Here is a 20436-nt window from a genome sequence, read left to right as displayed (position 1 = left end):
TTTGAAATATAGCTCGCCGCATCGGCAAAAAATCGGATGAACTGAACACGCATATTTAACAATTAAAAAACATCGGTATAAATTAAGGTTAGACGCGATCACTCTTCAGAATCTTGAAGATGAATGTTTAATCTTCAATTTAAGTATCTGGCAACCTCAAAAATACTAATTTAAATATGAGTTTTTAAGCCTCGAAAATGCGTATTTTCGCATTTTTCAGATTTTCAATCGCCTATAACTCGAAAACTATCAATTTTTAAGAAAAATTACAAGATACGTTTCTTGTTTAAAATAACCCAAAAAAACCTATAAGTATATGTTCCAGAGCAAAAAAAGGTGATCTTTTGTATTTGTTTAAAAAATTGTTTAAACAATTTCTGCCCAAAAATTCCGCCCGCCACCCTTCAGATTTGTTTAACAGGGACATTTTTGAATAGGAGTCCACAAAGAAATCGAATCAGAAATTTTTTCAGATGGGAGCGGTCTCACCACATGGACTAACTACAAAACAAATAACTAAGAACTTACACGTAATTTATTTTTAACAATTTAGGTTATAAGATGGTTATAAATTTTTCTCTGGTACTAACAATTAAATCGAGATTTCTGGTGTGCGATAAATGTCCATCTAATATAAGTAAGACGGGCTCATGGATACTTGGCTTCACTTCACAAAAGATACGAAATGAGCAAACCACTGCTTAAAAACTTCTGTACGCATCCAACCACTTTCATTACAAGCAAATATGGTACCCGGAGGAGCTCTGTCTGTCAGTTCAGCTTTCATTCGCTTCCTGCTGAAAATGAGCATTGGGGGTAGAAAACTTCCTGCAGCTGACACAAACTACAGCTGTCGTCGAAATTCCGCGCTCCGCTGATGTTACCCTCGCAACTTGTTTGGAACCTTTTTTGCTAATATTAGAAATCGAAGTCTCGTCTACGTTATAAACTTAGTGAGGAGCATGATTATTTTTTGCATAAATCTCTCTTAACAGATTAAAGAACTTTGTCACAACCTGTTTGTTGAAGGCTCTTGCTCTAGCAGCTGAGGTCGCTTCAGGACATCTCAAGGAAATTTCTGGGTGTCTTCTTCTAAAACTATACAACCAATCTTTACCAGCAGCTTTTTCGACATGGGAAAACTGAAAACTTGTGGGGCAGTTTGTTTTTTTTTTCAGCAAGCTGATACGCTAATTGCCGCAAATCACGCAAGGTGAGTCCATACATCCTACTTTCAAAATCTTGGATATGCCTTACTAGTTCTTGTTCTTGTTCTGGGAAAATACAGGGTGGCAGCTACCTAGTGACTTCTTCTCTAGCTTTGCTACCTTATTTTTGTCCATTACACGCCGTTTCAGCGATATTCTTGGCACCTGGAAGATTCGCGCAGCGGTTTTAACAGGCATTCCTCGCTTAACTTCTTGTATGGCATTTTTCATATGCTCAGCGTCCCAATTTTGTCTGTTGGTTATTCCCTTATATGTTCGTGGCATTCTGCAAGAGAGACATAAAATTAATTTAAATATCAAAATTATTATATGAAATAGTTTTGCAGAAGCTAAGGGGTAAAAGAGAACAACGCCTTTTCAAATGAAATACACATTGAGAGGGGCGTCAGACAGGGCTGTGTCCTGTCTCCTACTTTGTTCAATTTGTATTAAGAGGAAATAATCCAGGAAGCACTAGAAGACCTAACTACGGGAATAAAAATAAATGGCCGACCAATCAATAATATACGGTTTGCCGACGACACTATTTTATTAGCCGAATGTCTTGAGGATTTACAACAGATGGTTGACAGAGTGGTAGAAGTCAGCCAAGAAAACGGACTGTCCCTAAACACAAAAAAGACACAATTTATGGTAATCACAAAAGCTCAACAGCGCCAAGAAAGCATAACAATACATGGAGAACAAATTAAAAAGGTTGAAAAATGCAAATATTTGGGTACAATAATTAATGAAACTAATGAGTACACAGAAGAGATTAAAGCAAGAATAGGACAGGCAAGAAATGCTTTCCACAAACTGAAAAAAGTACTCTGTAGCAGGGACATTACAATTTCTTTAAAGATAAGACTTCTGAGATGCTACGTGTTCTCCGTATTATTCTATGGATTGGAGGCTTGGACATTAAAGAAGGATGTTAGTTATGGGCCTACACAAGAATATTAAGAATAATTTGGGTGGATAGAGTCACGAATATCGAGGTGTTGAGAAGAATGGGAAAAGATAAAGAGGTTTTAAATACAATTAAAGTCAGAAAACTGCAATATCTGCGACATGTTATGAGGGGCGAGCGTTATAACTTGTTACAATTAATAATACAAGGAAGAATACAGGATAGGAGTCGCGGAAGAAGACGCATCTCCTGGTTAAACAATTTGAGAGCTTGGTTTAATTGCACTTCTGCTGATCTCTTTAGAGCAGCGGTATCGAAAGTGCGAATTGCCGTGATGGTTGCCAACCTTCTTAGAGGAGATGGCACATGAAGAAGAAGAAGAAGGGGTAAAAAGTGATATTGGCTGTGAGTTTCGACGGTAGCGCAATCTCGCGGTTTGAAACTTATACTTTTCTGATAAAATTTATGTATGTGAAATATACAAAACGAGAAAAATAGATACTTATCTAGAAAGACACAAATTATGAACTGAAATATTATTGTAACCCACAGAATTAATAGTAAAATTAATTATGTTTTTTTATTTTATTCATTATAATTTTAATATTTAATATATAAGTTCGTGCGACTGGATGACTGATTACGCAAGAGACCATTGAGAAAAAGAATAAGTTTAAATGAATTATTTAACATTTTAAATGTTACCTCTGTTTATTTTTGTGTGCTTACTGTAAAATTTGTAATTTGTATGAATTGTAATTTGTTTGAATTCTATCAAAATGGATATTAAACATATTGGATTCAAGTCTTATTTCCCATGATATCCAATTTCAATCAGCAACACCAAAAAAGGAAAGGATTTAGTTGATGCAGGACATGTACGCAATGTTTCCGAATATAATAAATGCATCCAGTACTGTTATATTCAGTATTTTTACATGAATCAATACAACAGCTGCAATATCCTGTTTTCTTTTTTGAAAAATCCGTATTATCCGCCATTTCAGTTTATAAAGTTTATCAAATGCACAAAACAAAACTGCCAACTGCCACTAACAGAGCGTTGCCACATTTTATTTAGAAACTCTACTGTAAGTTTATCTTACTAAAATCTACTTATCAAAAACTAAAATACAATATACTATAAAACTTTATTAATATATTTGTATATAATTTAGAACTTTCTATAATAAAAATAACAGCTGACTAACTAGAAATTTTTTTATTTAGCTAATGCCTCGACAACTAATGGGCATTGGCATGGTGATGGTACAGTGGATTTTACCAATTAGGTAGCTAGTGTTATGTGTAGTGTGTGTGTTTAGTAAGTGTCTTGTTACTTTGTAAAGTCGATGTCATTGTCTTTGCAGAGACGCTAATTGTATCCGAACGTCTGCGGTCCCTCCGGTGGGTACCGATCCCACAAGGATAGAAACTATTTTCATTTATTAATTTATAATAAAAGAAAAATTCTCTACCCTGGTGAGATTCGAACTCACGACCATTCGGTCCTTTCGATCCAAAGGTAGGCGCTCTTACCACTGAGCCACAGAGGGAGTTTAACTAGAAATTAATATGACTGTTTGTAAACAAAAACCAAACTTTTTTATATTTTAACTGGGGAAAAAATGACCAACTATTATTAATTTTTATCAGTTTTATATTTAATATTTGTATATAATATTTTGTCATCCACTGATTTTAACATCTGCATGTCTGGATCATATTCTTCAAACAATTATTTCGCATGTTACATTAGAAACACGCAAACACAACATTTGTTGTTTTGCAAAGTTACATATATTATAATTTTAATATTTAGATATTTTAGTTTTCCATTCTTAGCTTCTAACAGGCTCACCGAATGCCAGAACTCTTCAATAACACCTGAAATAGGTACTGATTGCACTGCTACTTGAAATCTACAAGTTTGTTACACCAGAATCCAGTTTCATTTCTGTTTAATATTCATCATCTACGTCCTGGAGCTAGATTCCGTGCACTGTAGATATCTACACTTCGCTTTCTATCGATGTCAATTGTCGCGAAAATATTTGAATTTTTAGCTTTAATTGAATTATTTTCTAGTTTTGCTAGTTGATGCTGAAGTGACACTTAGTAAAACCAGAAAATATTTGAATTAAAACTAAAAATTCAAATATATTGACATTGATAGAAAGCGGTCGGCGGTGTTAGAGATTGTACACAGAATCCCACCCCTGAATCTTATTTTCGGTAATGACATTGGGAAATTGTAACAAAATGTCTAAAAATTAATTTAGAAATGGGGTAAATACTATTAAAAAGCAAATTTTATTTTTGTCATAAGGAAATGTTGAAATATACCAAAAATCTACTAAAAAATATTGCCTACTAGAATTTTTTAAAAAATATCAAAAATCTACCAAAAAAGTAGAAATCTACTAAATGTGGCAACGCTGCACTAACAGCGCTGGAGAAAACCGTCAAATCCCCTCTCCTCTACCCATGGCGCGCCATTTAACTTTATCAGATAAATGCACAAAACTGCCACTAACAGCGCTGGCGAAAGCTGTCAAATCCCCTCTACCCATCGGCTCATGGCCAATAGAATAAGTGGTTAGGTAATATAGCAAAATTTTATTATTTATAAAATTCTTTCATACAGCATGACTTGCTCGAAAACCATTTAGATACCTTTTCTTTGTAATATCTATAAATTGTATGTAATAATAATAATATGTAATATTTTTTAAATAACTCAAAAGGCCCATTTCGCCGATTCAAGTTTATAAAGGCAACCCAAATTACACGGCGCGGCGCAAGCCGCAAAGTAGTGGGTCATGATTTAGACAGAATCGGACCTGCGTGCTTCGTGTAGACGTGTGTGATGATGGATCGGCGCGCATGACGACGCGTTTTACATATGCGCACATATCAAATACACTGCTGCCCAAAAATATTAACTACACTGCTGTCCAAAAATGTTTATATATCGGGACGGAACAACAACTAGTTTTATTTTCCATCAAAATGAAATGCGCCACGTAATATTCATATCAGTCCTTTTGTATTACTCTGCAATATTTTGTTCCCACTACTATGTTTACGGCGTTTAGCGGTTTTATTTATTCTTGTATGATATACTCTTCTCTTATCTACTAATAGTCATCAGTTATTTACTACATATAACTAAAACGTAATCAAAGTTTTCAGATAAATTTTGTTATACTATTTTTATTTTAGGTAGAAATATCACCATGGATTAGCAGTAAACATAACATGGGAATGGCTTTTAACAGATCAACTTGGTTGCAGATTGTAAATTGTGCATCAAATTTTTGTCAATATGACGACTACAATTGGGATTGGTCGTTACAACATGTATCTCAAAACTGTTTGAAAGATAAACTACATGCAATAATAGCTCGTGCCCCCAGGGTTTTCCATATCGGAGAATGGTAAATATAAAAATCTTCTTAAAAACTAGTAGGTACATTAATATATTCACCGTTATTCATACATCAGACAGCTATTTCTGTCAATGCAGTCATTTTGCCTTAATTCCCTCGATGTTATTGCTTCTTGTACCTCCTCGTTTCTTCCTTGCAACGGGAGTCCACTTCCATACTTTTTTCTGCCATCTCTCTCTGCCATAGCTCTCAAGGATGTCAAGCCAGGTAAAGCCCCAGGTTTTAACAATATTCATCCCAAATTCTTAACCCTGTACTGCCCAATTTTTTTAACTGCAAAAAAAATTTCTGGTGTTATATACTTCAAGGATAGGATCAAATTAAAACATTTTTTAATTTTTTTTAATTCTTTATTTTCTTTGTTTAAAAAGGGTTTGTGACTCTCAAGTTACAATGGGAAAAAAAGTTAATTTTTATGAAAGTCCACAAAGCAATTAGAATTAGGCGTAAAGCACAAATTTACATTACATTTTTCACATAACACTTTTGGCACGCCTAGACATCCCGGTTTCTTGCAACGACCACGCTTTTCTGAAAATGTAGGTCAATGGCCTATTCCATCTTTCCGTATGTTTTTCTCCGGTAGAGTAGCGATAAGTCCTCTTTTCCTTTTCTGCTCTATTTTTTGTTCTATTATAGATAGACTGGGCCTTCCTCTCTTCTTAAGCCTTTCTTTACCCTCTTGACAAAGACAAGCGGCAATAGATGCTTTGAAATCTAAAAGACTTAGTTCATCGTTTTTTCTTACACCAAGTAACTGGATGTCTCTTCTATAAAGTAAAAAAGCATTCACAACTGCCAAGTCAAATATATAGAACACAATGCGAAGGTACCACTTTTTAGAAGGAATTTTAGTTCTATACAAAGCCATCAACGAGTCCATTAAGTCCACTCCGCCCATATACTTATTGTAAAACGTTACAATATTAGGACATTCCACAAGAATGGTTTCTTTCTTTGCTTTGTCCCATCTTTGCACTTGACTTGTAGGATACGTGCCTACAAACGAACTCACAGTGCCGGTTTATGCACTGGGCGCTTGGGGCGGGCGCCCAGGGGCCCGGGCCCCGAAGGGGCCCGTATGGACCCGTTTCTTTTATTAATAAAAGAGAAAGTCCGCTAAATAATCTATTACATATTTTCGGAAATAGAGAAAAACACGACGAAACACCTGCGATTTCGGAATGGTCTGATTTTAAGACTGACGGTTTTATAAAAACTGTGTTAACTTTTAAACCAAAAAATGATTTCTTAGAAAATTGTAAAAAAATGTATCAAGATGGAGACAAAGCTTATTATAGAAGATTAAATGAAAGCGACTTTTATCGAGGAAATCCCAATGGAGTCAAAGAAAAGAGAGATGGGCTATACGACGCAAGTGTTTATTGTTACCTGATTTTATATGGACCATGGACCCACTGGAAACATTTGGCTTAAATATCGCGAAGAAAGTAAATTTCATCTGAACTCTATGGTTAGATACATTAATAACAAGATCATCCTTAATTGGAGTTATAGACGCTGGCTTGAAAGAGCAAGTAGAACGCAAAGCTGACCATTGGATAAACGTTCTAAGAAGAGTTGTTGTCACTACTAAATTACTTGCTTCTCAAAAGGACTAGTTTTCCGTTGATTCAATGAGGATTTAACAAGTTGCCATAGAAGAAATGACTTAAATTTTCTTGTATACATACTAGCCTAAATTTGACAACTTTGACAACAAATGGTTCAGTTAGTATATCTATCACCAAATTTGCAATGAATTCTTGGAAGTGATGAAATCAAAACTTGCAGAAACTTTTGACGCTGTAAATGCTTTACTTAAAAACTGGTGATCCATCAAACCGAATTGTGATATGTAGTATGTAGTATTATATGAGAGATTTTTAATGACTAGTCAAGAAAAAAAGTGATCTAATTTTTGTCGTATGTATTTTTTAGAAGATATTCTTTGTTTGCCATGTATTGTTTTGTGGAACTTTCTGTTTTTTTATGTTTTTAAATTAATATATTATTATTCTTAAAATATTTTTACGTTTGCTTTTCTTCTTGTTTGTTGTAAAATCATTTTGTATGGATTTTACAATAAACATTTTTGATGCATGTGTTCTCTTGTTAAAAGAACTGGTAACGAATAGCAATTAAGGGGGGCCCCTAAATATCCAGCGCCCAGGGCCCGAAGTTAGGTTAAACCGGCACTGCGAACTCAGTAAATGCACTGGCTTGTTGTCGTACCATTTGACTGCTCTAAGAGTTATACCTTCTTTCTTGTAAACAAGTTCTTCGAAACTGCCCCTTCCTTTCTTTTTCATATCTTTGTCGGTAGAGAAATGACATCCTTTCAATCTGTTAGGACGCACCGTACCTACAGAAGGAATACCCAACTTGTCCAGTTCAATTTGCAATTGCATACTTGTAAACCAGTTATCAAAATATATTTTATGGTAAGAATTTTTTGGAATTATTGTGGCCAATCGAAGAACCACATTTCCGCTGATTCCAACATTTGGTAAATATTCTGGATGCTCTTCTCTACCAGTATACGGTTCAAAATTATATACAATTCCGTTGGTATCACATAGGAGAAACGCTTTATAGCCCCACTTTTTTGGTTTATTTTTTATATACATTTTTAGACTATAAAAAGACTTCTGAAAATTTGCTATAACTGGTTCTAAAAGCGGTTTGATTTTGTACAACTTATCTCCGGGAATTGTCTGACTATTGTCATTGAAGTGGATATTGTTTTTTATTTGTTCCCAGCGATTCCGACTCATAGTTTCTGCAACAACTGAAATTCGAGTAGACGCTTTCCAGTACATTCTGGTTGAGGGTAAACCATACACTGACATGAACAAACGTACACCGAAAAACTGTTTTATTTCGTTCTTGTCCACATTTAAAAGATTTTTCTGTGTCCTTTTGGGTAGAATAGAGATTTGTTTGATAAACAATATTGTCCAATATATTGTCATCTATAAGTGTTCTAAAATACTTGATTTAGTCCTGTCGCCAGGGGGGGTACAACGGCCTCCTTAATTCAGATGGACTTACCCAAGTTTTTTTTATTTATTTTGACCCGTAGAATACGAATTTTTTGGGTAACAGTTGATCCGGATGTCGATAAGATTGTTATAGACAAAGAACTTGAGGAATTACATAACAGTGATTTCTCGCAAAACAAAACATCTTTTTGTATTTTTTGGGTCATTCTAGGCAAAAAATGCTCTGACAAGTTTTTTCGTAGGATGCATAGTTTTCGAGATAACCGCGGTTGAACTTTCAAAAAATCGAAAAATTGCAATTTTTGAACACGAATAACTTTTGATTAAAAAATAAAGTAGCAATTCTGCTTACCTCATTTAAAAGTTTAAGTCAAATTATATCGGTTTTGATTATTTGCATTGCTAAAAATTTATTATTTTATTGGTAAACAAAGCTATAAACACCTAGTGCGTGAGTGATGTTTTCAATGATTTCTCATTTAAAATCTAACGAGTAGGTAGAGTAGCTACAAGTGCAAGCGAGGCAATTTCTACGTAGCATGCGTTAAAACGCATGTATTAGGCACGGGAAACACTATGTGTTTATAGCTTTGTTCAGCAGTAAAAAAATTAATTTTTAGCAATGCAAATAATCAAAACCGATATAATTTGACTTAAGCTTTCAAATGCGGTAAGCAGAATTGCTACTTTATTTTTTAATCAAAAGTTACTCGGGTTCAAAAATTGCAATTTTTCGATTTTTTGAAAGTTCAGCCGCGGTTATCTCGAAAACTATGCATTCTACGAAAAAACTTACAGGAATATTTTTTGCTTAAAATGACCCAAAAAATACAAAAATATGTTTTGATTTTGCGAGAAATCGCTGTTATGTAATTCCTCAAGTTCTTTGTCTATAACAATCTTATCGACATCCGGATCAACTGTTACCCAAAAAATTCGTATTCTACGGGTCAAAATATATAAAGAAAACTTCGGTAAGTCCATCTAAATTAAGGAGGCCGTTGTACCCCCCTGGCGACAGGACTAATTGGAGTATACGGCTTTTCAGGCCTTGCGGTAAACTACCTTTCCAAGGTCGAATAGTCTGTGCAGAACGACTGGTAATTCGTTTCCATGCGATATCCTGATGATTGGGCACGTCATTTTCGTTGTCACTGTCATTCTCTTTTTCATTATCATCTTCCTGGTGCTCGTTATTGTCTTCCATATCTCCCACGCTCACTTCTTCCGAACAAACATTTTCTAAAATGTGTACCACTTCATCATCTTCACGGTCGGATTCTATAATGGAATCTTCAGAGTCGTACCCAGAAATGTCTCTAATTTGAACATTATTTAGTTCTTTCTTGCCATAAAATGATTTTACACAAATAGGTTCCATTTCTGTTACCACCTGCAAAAAAATTATGTTATATATTATAGCCCATTGTAACTTTAAAGTTACACAACATTTTTTACTCATAAAATATCTAATATTTTATTTTCAGAGCATATATTTGCTACAATAAATGTCAGAATGTACTTACGTTTAGTTTTATTTTTTTATTGCGTCAGCTAGTATCGAAAGTACTTGAAATTGTGATCAAAGTCGCCTCTTACAACGCTGTAACACTACTAATGACAACACACGACAACTGCTAGAACTTTGCATAAAAATATTACCTTGCGGAGGATTGGAATGTTCTGTGGTAGACAGATGTCTGTAACTTTATAGAAACAACTGACGTTTACGGAAATATTAGGTTTAGAAAGGATTGTATGACTCTTATTCAATATGTAACTTGAGAGTTACAAGGGGCAATACAGGATTAATTAACATCGGCAAATATGCGAGAGAATGAATGGCCCACTTTTTCACAGACATTATGCAGACCGGTACCCTACCACAGAAATTCAAACTCTCGAAGGTCATTGCCATATTAAAACTAGGAAACCAATAAATGATAGCAACCCTAAGAATAGAACAACCAATAACCCTACTATCGGTGACGTTTAAGCCACTAGAACGATTTATCTACAACATAATTAGTCCAAAGCTACTTGAAACAATACCGTTTGATCAGGCAGGTTTCCGACGCAAAAGAAGCTGCACAGATCAGGTTCTTTCACTTACCACATTTATTGAGGCAGAGTTCCAGAGAAAACTTAAAACTGCACTAACTGCAGCCGCTTTCATAGACCTAACAGCGGCCTACAATAACGACCGGAGAGAAGGCATGATATACAAGCTCCTCCGTACAATCTCCTGTAAATCCACCGCTCGAATAATCAACAGCATGCTGAGTGACTGAATTATTCGAGTTATTATGGGAACCGACATCAGTACTCCAAGAAATCTGAAGAATGGACTGCCTCAGGGATCTGTCTTAGCTCCTCTTCTCTTTAGCCTGTACATCGCTGATATACCAGAAACCAGGTTGAATAAGTTGGGTTACGCCGACGACTGGTTCCTTGCAACAAGGTGTAAGTCATTTGAAGAAACAGAAGAAAACAGAAGTTTCCAGGTTCCACCTAAATAACAAGCTTGCATTAAGAATACTCAACATCCAATTCGAAAACACCACACTCGCCTACAATAAAACACCAAAGTACCTTGGGGTAACTCTTGACAGAACCATATCCTTCAAGGAAGGTCTGACAAAAACAACGGAAAAGCTTAAATCCAGAAACAAAATTATCCAGAAACTGTGCGGCATAACATGGGGAGCATCGGCTTCCACCTTGCGATCATCTACCCTGGGCCTTGTCTTCTCAACCGCGGAATACTGTTCTCCAGCCTGGCTTAACTACTCACATATACATAAAGTAGATGCCCAATTAAACAATACAATGAGAATGATTGCGGGCGTTATCAAATCCACCCCTACGCAATGGCTCAAAGTACTGAGCCACATTTCACCACCCAAACTACGGCGCATACACTCCCTCACTATTGAGTACAGAAAGATAATTGATAACGAGAGCCTGCCAATCCATTAAGATATAGATGCTGCCAAACAGTCTACGCCCAGATGACCGATAATAAAAACAGCAAAGATTACAGTGGAAAATGGGTTTAACATAACGACCACATGGACTCGAGAATGGTTAGAACAATATAATAGCAGCTTACCCTGTATAACACAAAAACCATCAGGTTTTGATTTACCACGCAACACATGGAGTATGCTGAACCGAATCCGAACCCAACACGGCAGATGTGGTTCCATGATGCACAAAGGGGGCAAACGACCATCCCCATTCTATCACTGCGGACAACCACAAACCATCTGTCACATCACAGAACAGTGTCCCACGAGATCATATCATGGCAGTTCAGAGGATTTCCTAATGGCGACTCCTATATAAATAAGCTAGATGTGCGTTTGTAAACCTATGTATTAAGTTTTATACAAAATATATGTAAATGCAGTGGCGGCTGGTGGGGTAAAATTTTGGGTAGGCCACGACAGCAAATTACAAATAGCTATGCATAATACATAATATGCAAATAAAAATTTATTTTTATGTATAAAAATACTTAGAAGGTAACTGTAACAGATTTACATTTTTTAATTATATTTTTAAAACCAACGAGGCTTGGCGAAGTCCCGTTTCAATCGGGCCTATACACCAAGCATAACACGGCAATATAAAAATCATTCTCCGGCAAGCTGCTTAACTTCAAACGCTTTTTGTACGGAGATCTTATGTGAGCGGGGTCGGCCAGCTCCGAGTGGGCCTATTAATGATATTTAAAATGCCTGAATACAATTCGATGCTATCTGTGATAATATATAGGGTGTCCCAAAAGTAGCGGAACGGTCGAATATTTCGCGAACTAAACATCGGATCAAAAAAACTGAAAAATACGTGTTCCATCATATTCAAAAATCTATCCAATGACACCAAACACCAATCCCCACTACACCCCCTGGAGGTGGGGTGGGGGGTAACTTTAAAATCTCAAATGGAAATCCCCAGTTTTTCTTGCAAATTTGGATTCGTTACGTAAAAGTAGGCAACTTTTATTCAAGGCATTTTTTCGAACTGTGGATAGATGGCGCTATAATTGGGAAAAACAATTTATCCTGATACCATAGGTAAATTATAGAAACAGTCTAATATCTCACGAAATACACTTCCAAATAAGAAACCAAAAAACAAATTTTTAATCTTTTTCGAAAACCTATCGAATAACACCAAACATGACCCTCCAATCCACCCCATATAGGTGGAGTGGGGGGTAACTTTAAAATCTTAAATAGCAACCCCCACTTTTTATTGCAGATTCGGATTCGCCATAAATAATTAAGCAACATTTATTCAAAACATTTTTTAAAATTTCTGATAGATGGCGCTAATAAATCGTCTTTTTCCAATTAAAGCGCCATCTATTAACAATTCTAAAAAATATTTCGAATAAATGTTGCTTAATTTCTCGTGACGGATCCGAATCTGTAATAAAAAGTGGGGGTTGCTATTTAAGATTTTAAATTTACCCCCACCCCACCCCCAGGGGGTGGGTTGGAGGGTCACGTTTGGTGTTATTCGAAAGGTTTTCAAAAAATATTAAAAATCTGTTTTTTAGTTTCTCATTTGGAAGTGTATTTCGCGAGATATTAGACCGTTTCTATAATTTACCTATGGTATCAGGATAAATCGTTTTTCCCAATTATAGCGCCATCTATCCACAGTTCGAAAAAATGTCTTGAATAAAAGTTGCTTACTTCTATGCAACGAATTAAAATCTGCAAGAAAAACTGAGGGTTTCCATTTAAGATTTTAAAGTTACCCCCCACCCCACCTCCAAGGGTTGTAGTGGGGGTTGGTGTTTGGTGTCATTTGATATATTGTTGAAAATTATTGAACACGTATTTTTCAGTTTTTCGATCCGATGTTTAGTTCGCGAAATATTCGACCGTTCCACTACTTTTGGGACACCTTGTATAATATACAGTGCTAGTCAAAAGTCCGTACCCCCCCTCGTATCTTTTGATCGGTTATACATATAATAGTGAAATTTGTAGTGAGGAAATAAACGGACGTACGCTTCTTAACTAGTCATGACAGGTGACGTAATAGTGACAGATGACTTTACAGCGCCACTGTGACAGATAATTTTAAATGGGACCTTATGGCAAGTGACACCTCATTTGAAAGGTATTGAAAATATCTCTTCGGTCATACTAATTTTTTTGGGTTTAAGTTGATTTTGATTTTGGTGAATAAATGAAATAAATATAACTTTGTAGTTTCGCATTTAATTCTGAAAAATTAAAATGTCCGCCCATGGTTATTTTGTCAAAAAAGTTGACATTTTTCAGCTCTCTAGTAGTTTTTACGTCAACGTCAACCTTTTTGACAAGTAACCATAGGCGGAGGTTTGAATTTTTATTAATTAAATGCGAAACTACAAGTTTATATTATTTCATTTATTCATCCAAATGAGCTTAAACTCAAACAAAATTAGTATAGCTGAATAGGTATTTTCAATACCTATCAAACGAGGTGTCGCTTACCATAGGGTACCATTTAAAATTATCTGTCACAGTGGCGCTGTAAAGTCATCTGTCACTTTTACGTCACCTGTCATGACTAGTTAAGAAGCCTACGTCCGTTCATTTCCTTCCTCCAAATTTCACTATTATAAGTATAACCGGTCAAAAGATACGAGGGGGGGTACGGACTTTTGACTAGCACTGTATAACAAAGTTGTCTTAACGGACGCTGATGTATTTAGTGATTTGGTACATTTAAAAGTTATTTACATGCTTTAAAATATTTTTTAAATATTTATATCTTTTTCAATTTTAAAGCTCTTAAAATTATTGGGTAGGCCCGGCCTATCCTGCCTACCCCCAAAAGCCGCCACTGTGTAAATGTGTCAAGTGCCATACGATAAATAAATAAAGTTTTGTCATCACTCTTTTCCATTCTGTGGAGATGTCCATACTACATAAGCTGCTTCCTATGGTATCGAGAACCTTCTGATTGTATCCTCCTGATCTCATCGTTTCTTATGTGTTCGAGCTTGGAGATCCTACATACAGCTTCTTCTCCAGTAATCTTGTTATGTTGGTATTGTTACGTTGGTAGATTGCCATGATAATCTTGCAGGGTTGAAATGTCGAGTTGAAACACTGACTAACTTTACAACTTTATTTACGATTTACAACACAAATCAACATAAGGTTACTAAGATGTTGTTTCGCGGGGTGGTCCTTCAGGATACCCTTCTCGCAGGACGGCTCACTAGCATAGTAACGATCTAAATAATGACAATACTATAATAATAATCCTATCAATCCCTCTGTGGGCTATTTATCTCCTTTTAATTTGGACTTTGAAAAGTAAAACTATACGTGCGTCTCTACGAGGTTACACAAACAAAACTGCATTAATCAACCTTCGTTTTGTTTGCATATTTAGAAACAATATCTTTTTGTAACAACTGAAATTATTTAAAATTATATACATCTTTTGATACATATTATACATATTATACAGTAAGGAGTTTTTTCCCTTACTGTACAATCTATCTCCATAGCTTTTAATTTTGCTCTTTGTCTCTTGTCTATTATTCAGACTTCAGATCCATTAGTAAATACACACACTTTCTATAATTGTCTTATAAGTCAGACCTTTATTGTCTCATGTAATTTTATCATTCCATAATATGGAGTTCAATTCTGTTACCTAGAGAAATTTTACTATTAACGTTTCCATCCGATGTTCCTGTATTACAGAATATGACACCTATATTGTGCTTCACCAGTTGTTAGATGGACCTGGTGAATATCTCTTGTCTTCACACAAGACGGGAGCCAGCTTGTATAGTGGTTGATAAGTAGACTCTGATAGTCTTTGTCGAGTCGAAGCAAGGTGTAAATCGGCGTTGAAACGATTAATAAACGTATGGAATAATCATTTTATTATTTAACACAATCACTATTTACCATCACTGTACAAATATAATTATTGTTTACTACAAAACATACATACATTCGCTATGTAGAATTGAAAGTAAAGTGAATCGCGATTATTGAGAGTCAGGTATGTGAGTACTAAGGAGTGAGAGAATAGATAATTCGCGTGAAAAAACGAGTAATGGTAATAAGAAAATGCGAGCCGTGAAGTGAGAATGTAATCATTCGAGAGAATACATTCTGAGTAGAGCTAAAAACGCGAGCGTCTAGCCATAAGGGTGGCTAATAAGTGACTGAGAAACTAAACCCGACTAAAAGCATAAGAATTCTTCTTTTTTTCGGGTTTCGCAACAAGAGGGGAGATCAATTTATCAAAGTCCTATGCGTATATATCTAATTTAAGTTTTAGAATAAACAAAACCTCTAATGCTGTCCGGTATACACAAAGGCCTTTATTGATTTTAGGAAACATAAATCCAACAGCAAGACAGCTTATTCCACACATGGTTAAATTAGGGTATAAAAACTGTTTTTATTTTCGGCCGAACCTGTGAGAAACAGGACGTATCTTAGAATCGAAAGTTTTCATAGCGTAACGCTCTTTGTATCAAAGACTCAAAAAGGAGCCAAAACGGAAATGCAATATTTTCTCGGAGTTGGTTAGTTTGGAAACTACAAAAGGCAGATGTGTTCGTTTTGAAATAGTCAAAGATGCAATGAATTGTATTGAGATTGTATAAGCAGAAATTATAATTATCGATATGTTAGAAGATTTTTCTAACATAGATCTTTCAGGCATTGCATTGACGAGTTATTCGGCTATAACTTATATACTAAGATTAGATACTAAAAGTATAATCAGGGGCGTCATTTGATAGGGTCAGGGGGGCATTTGCCCCTCCCCTGATCCTGAAAATGACTGAAATTTACAAAAAATACATCAACTTTCATCATCATTACATCGTACAGGGTGTTTCATTGGGAAAGTAACATACGTTAACTGTAGAAAGAGGACACTTAGGCGATCTCAAAAATACCATACTTAATGGGTCTTATTCCATTAATAACAAAGATACTGGGTGTTTTATCTATTTTGCCATTTTTTTAAATGGTTCATAACTTTTTAACCACAGTGTATATTTATTTTATATTTGGCACTCAAATATCATTTAAGGTGTACAATAAATAAATTTATTTACAATTGTAAAAAATCCAGATCCGGATTAAAAAATATTGGAAAAATAATCCGACCCGAAAACAACACCCTGTACATAAAATTTTTTTAAATGGATTTTTCAGTTGAAAAGAAGATGAAAAACTAAATTCAGTGGTATAATTTGAATTTTCGGCAAAATGAATTTTCTGGTGAAATTTTGAATTTGAATTCGGAAATTAAGTGAATTGCGAGAGCTCTAAGTGGAAAAAAATTGAAATACAGCTTACAACTTGTCAACCTCACTGTATATTGATTTTATATTTAACACTCGAATATACTTCTAGGTGTCCAATCAATTAATTTATTTACAATTATAAAAAATCCAGGTCCGGTTTAAAAAATATTGTGTAAATATTCCGACCCAAAAAACATCTTGTATATTAATTTTCTTTAAAACGGATTTCGCATTTCAAAAGAGGATGAAAAACAAAATTAGTGGTATACTTTGAATTTTCGACAAAATGATTTTTCTGGTAAAATTTTTAATTTTAATTCTGAAATTATGGCAATTGCGAGAGCTCTTGTAGAAAAAATTAAAATGCGACTTAATTTTAATTAATACCATTATTTAATCTAAATTGGTAAAATGTTAATATTTTAGTGTTTTTTATTATGTGTGAAAAATAGTTTTTGGCGAGTATTCATCTTTAAATAATAAATAAATAATAAAGGGTCAATAAAGAATACATCACTTTAATCAACAAAATAGCTAAAAATTATAACAAAACAGCGAAAATTTGCAGCGCATAATCACTATTCAAAACTAAAGTACTTATTCAAAGTTACCACCATAAAAAAAAATTTTTTATACGTAGGTACGGTAAACTTTGGTAGTTAGGTACCTAGCGTCATGTGTACTGTGTACTGTGTGTGTTGAGTAAGTGTCTTGTTACATTGCAAAGTCGACGTCATTGTCTTTGCAAAGAGACGCTAATTGTATCCGAACGTCTGCGGTCCCTCCGGTGAGTACCGATCCCACAAGGACAGAAACTATTTTCATTTATTAATTTATAATAAACGAAAAATTTCTGACCCTGGTGAGATTCGAACTCATGACCATTCGGACCTTGCGATCCAAAGGTAGGCTCTCTTATCACTGAGCCACAGAGGGGGCCATCAAAAATTATTGTTATGTGTGCAAATGTTAATATTTTACCAATTTATATTAAATAATGGTATTAATTAAAATTAAGTCATATTTTAATTTAATTTCAGAATTCAAATTATATTGCCGAAAATTCAAAGTATACCACTAATTTTGTTTTTCATCCTCTTTTCAAATGCAAAATCCATTAAAAAAAAATAATATACAAGGTGTTTTTTTTTGGGTTGGAACATTTATACAATATTTTTTAATCCGGACCTGGATTTTTTATAATTGTAATTAAATTAATTGACTGGACACCTAAAAGAATATTCGCGTGTTAGATATAAAATCAATATACAGTGTGGTTGACAAGTTGTAAGCTGTATTTCAATTTTTTTTATACTTAAAGCTCTCGCAATTCACTTAATTTCAGAATTCAAATTCCAAATTTCACCAGAAAAATCATTTTGCCGAAAATTCAAAGTATACCACTGAATTTAGTTTTTTATCCCCTTTTCAACTGAAAAATCCATTTTAAAAAAATTTAATGTACAGGGTGTTGTTTTGGGGTCGGAATATTTTTCCAATATTTTTTAAGCCGGTCCTGGATTTTTTACAATTGTAAATAAATTAATTTATTGTACGCCTTAAATGATATTTGCGTGCCAAATATAAAATAAATATACAGTGTGGTCAAAAAGTTATGAACCAATTAAAAAAATGGCAAAATAGATAGAACACCTAGTATCTTTGTTATTAATGGAGTAAGACCCATTATGTATGGTATTTTTAAGACCGCCTAAGTATCCTCTTTCTACAGTTAACGTATGTTACTTTACCAATGAAACACCCTGTATAATATAATGTATTGTATATATAATGCTTGCCCCCCCCCCAATCAAAATTTCAAATGATGTTCCTAAGTTATTAAACTTTGACGATTCTAGAAACTGAATTCTTTTAAGATACTTATGTTTATTTCAGTGGTGTTCATCACAAGAAGAAAGACTGTCAGTCTACGGCAATGATATCAAAAGTTCAACAGGTCCTCAAAAATGCAAAGAAAGATTTATACCCACATCATTTAATATTAACGTTCTCTATAGTACTGAAAAATACGAAACTTCGAAAGGGTTATGGCGGATGGGGCGATAGAAGAGATCATAAGTTGTGTATCGGTATGACTATAGGTGGATAGCTGATTTTATTTTTGTTATAAATTAATTAAAGTATAAAATTTTATAAATTCTTATTTTTTCTTTATATTTATTCGTATCAAATTTTTTGAATGAATGGTAAACAAAGAAGTAAAAATATACTGGCAATATGTCTTAATAACACTATATGGCGAAACCGATACTTCTAACCTTCGTTAAGACGGCACAATAATAAGAAGAAGACTATCCTGATACCTAACTAGATTTGACCGTCAACAAACGGGACAAGCAGTGGATGCCAGTCTTAGCGGAAATGGATCTGTAGTTCTATAATGCCTGGTTGCACCAACAAATCTTAAGCTCCAGCTTAGCCCAGCTCAGCTTATAAATACATAATTTTCGATTTCTACACGCCTTAACTGAGACAAAGCTTAAGATGCAATCCACGTGGCAATCCATTGTGATAAGCTGAAAACTGGTCTAAGACTCAATGGTGCAACGCGTATGTTTAGTTACTTGAGCTTAAGGCAGGTCTTAAGCTTAAGATATGTTGGTGCAACCAGGCATAAAACACTTATTGCAGGGACCCTTTGGGTGAACGTGCTAAAAAGTAAATACACTTAGAAATGGATCGTGCTTGGAGGGGCCAAACGGAGACAAAGGACTTGGCTGGTCTAGTGCAAAACATGCGTGTACCCGTAGTCGTCATCTACGTTCCCGAGAAAGATAATAGAAAAATAATAGGTGCTATTGGATATAGAAATTGAGTCAATACTCGCAATCTTAAAGTTTGAATTTTTAATAGTTGTTACACAATCATGGGGACAACCGGTTTCGGGGCTTACAATTTCTGCCTCATCATCAGACCCAGTACATAAAGTCTTCGCAGTTACAAACTACAAGCTAAAAATCACAAAAAGACAAAAATGCACACCGGGTGGTGAATCGTAAAACGGGCCATAGGAAACCCAATGTAAAATTCTAAACTGTTGAATTCCTGCTTCCCTAATTATTTTATATCAAAAGTCATGAGAAAATATTTGTAGAGGATTATAATCTGTATTAAAGTCCAAAGTTAAAATTGTTCTACGATTTAAACGCATTCCAAAATTTTGGAAGATATAACACATTTGCCACAGTAGGTATGTGTGTAAAAGTTAAGCCACACGTTACTATTTAACTGACAGTGCTCACACCATTGACTGAATAAAAGATCTTTATTATTAATACTTTCTCCACAACTGAGGGTATTTTATCAACTGTATTGTTTTTAAACAATAAATGATAAAATAAAAATATTGACAGTTCAAAAATGTGAAAATAATAAATTCATTGTGACACATTATTGCACTGTGTATGGCCTAATTTTGGGCTGAAAAGCTGAAAACTGTATTACATTTTTACAAAATTTTGGAATATGTTTAATTCGTAGAACAGTTTTAATAGTTGTTTTCAATACAGATTTCAACCCTCTACAAATAGGTTCTAAT

General features: G+C 34.6%; 2 protein-coding genes across 3 annotated transcripts in view; both read left to right on the top strand.

Moving 5' to 3' along the window:
• Window positions 1–19041, top strand: part of LOC126887627 (alpha-1,6-mannosyl-glycoprotein 2-beta-N-acetylglucosaminyltransferase-like) — a 51406-nt gene extending 32365 nt beyond the window's left edge. For both annotated transcript variants that reach the window (XM_050655231.1, XM_050655230.1), the window contains exons 5-6: window positions 5347–5561; window positions 18774–19041. In XM_050655231.1, coding sequence (XP_050511188.1) covers window positions 5347–5561; window positions 18774–18987 — 429 coding nt within the window. In that variant the 3' untranslated portion in view covers window positions 18988–19041. The remainder of the gene's footprint in view (window positions 1–5346; window positions 5562–18773) is intronic.
• Window positions 1–20436, top strand: part of LOC126887628 (alpha-1,6-mannosyl-glycoprotein 2-beta-N-acetylglucosaminyltransferase-like) — a 119410-nt gene that overhangs the window by 27864 nt on the left and 71110 nt on the right. The window lies entirely within an intron of this gene.

The sequence above is a fragment of the Diabrotica virgifera genome, chromosome 7 (assembly GCF_917563875.1).
Source record: "Diabrotica virgifera virgifera chromosome 7, PGI_DIABVI_V3a".
NCBI classification, from domain to species: domain Eukaryota; kingdom Metazoa; phylum Arthropoda; class Insecta; order Coleoptera; family Chrysomelidae; genus Diabrotica; species Diabrotica virgifera.
The sequence above is the reverse complement of the archived record's forward strand: the minus strand, read 5'-3'. Positions and strand labels throughout refer to the sequence as shown.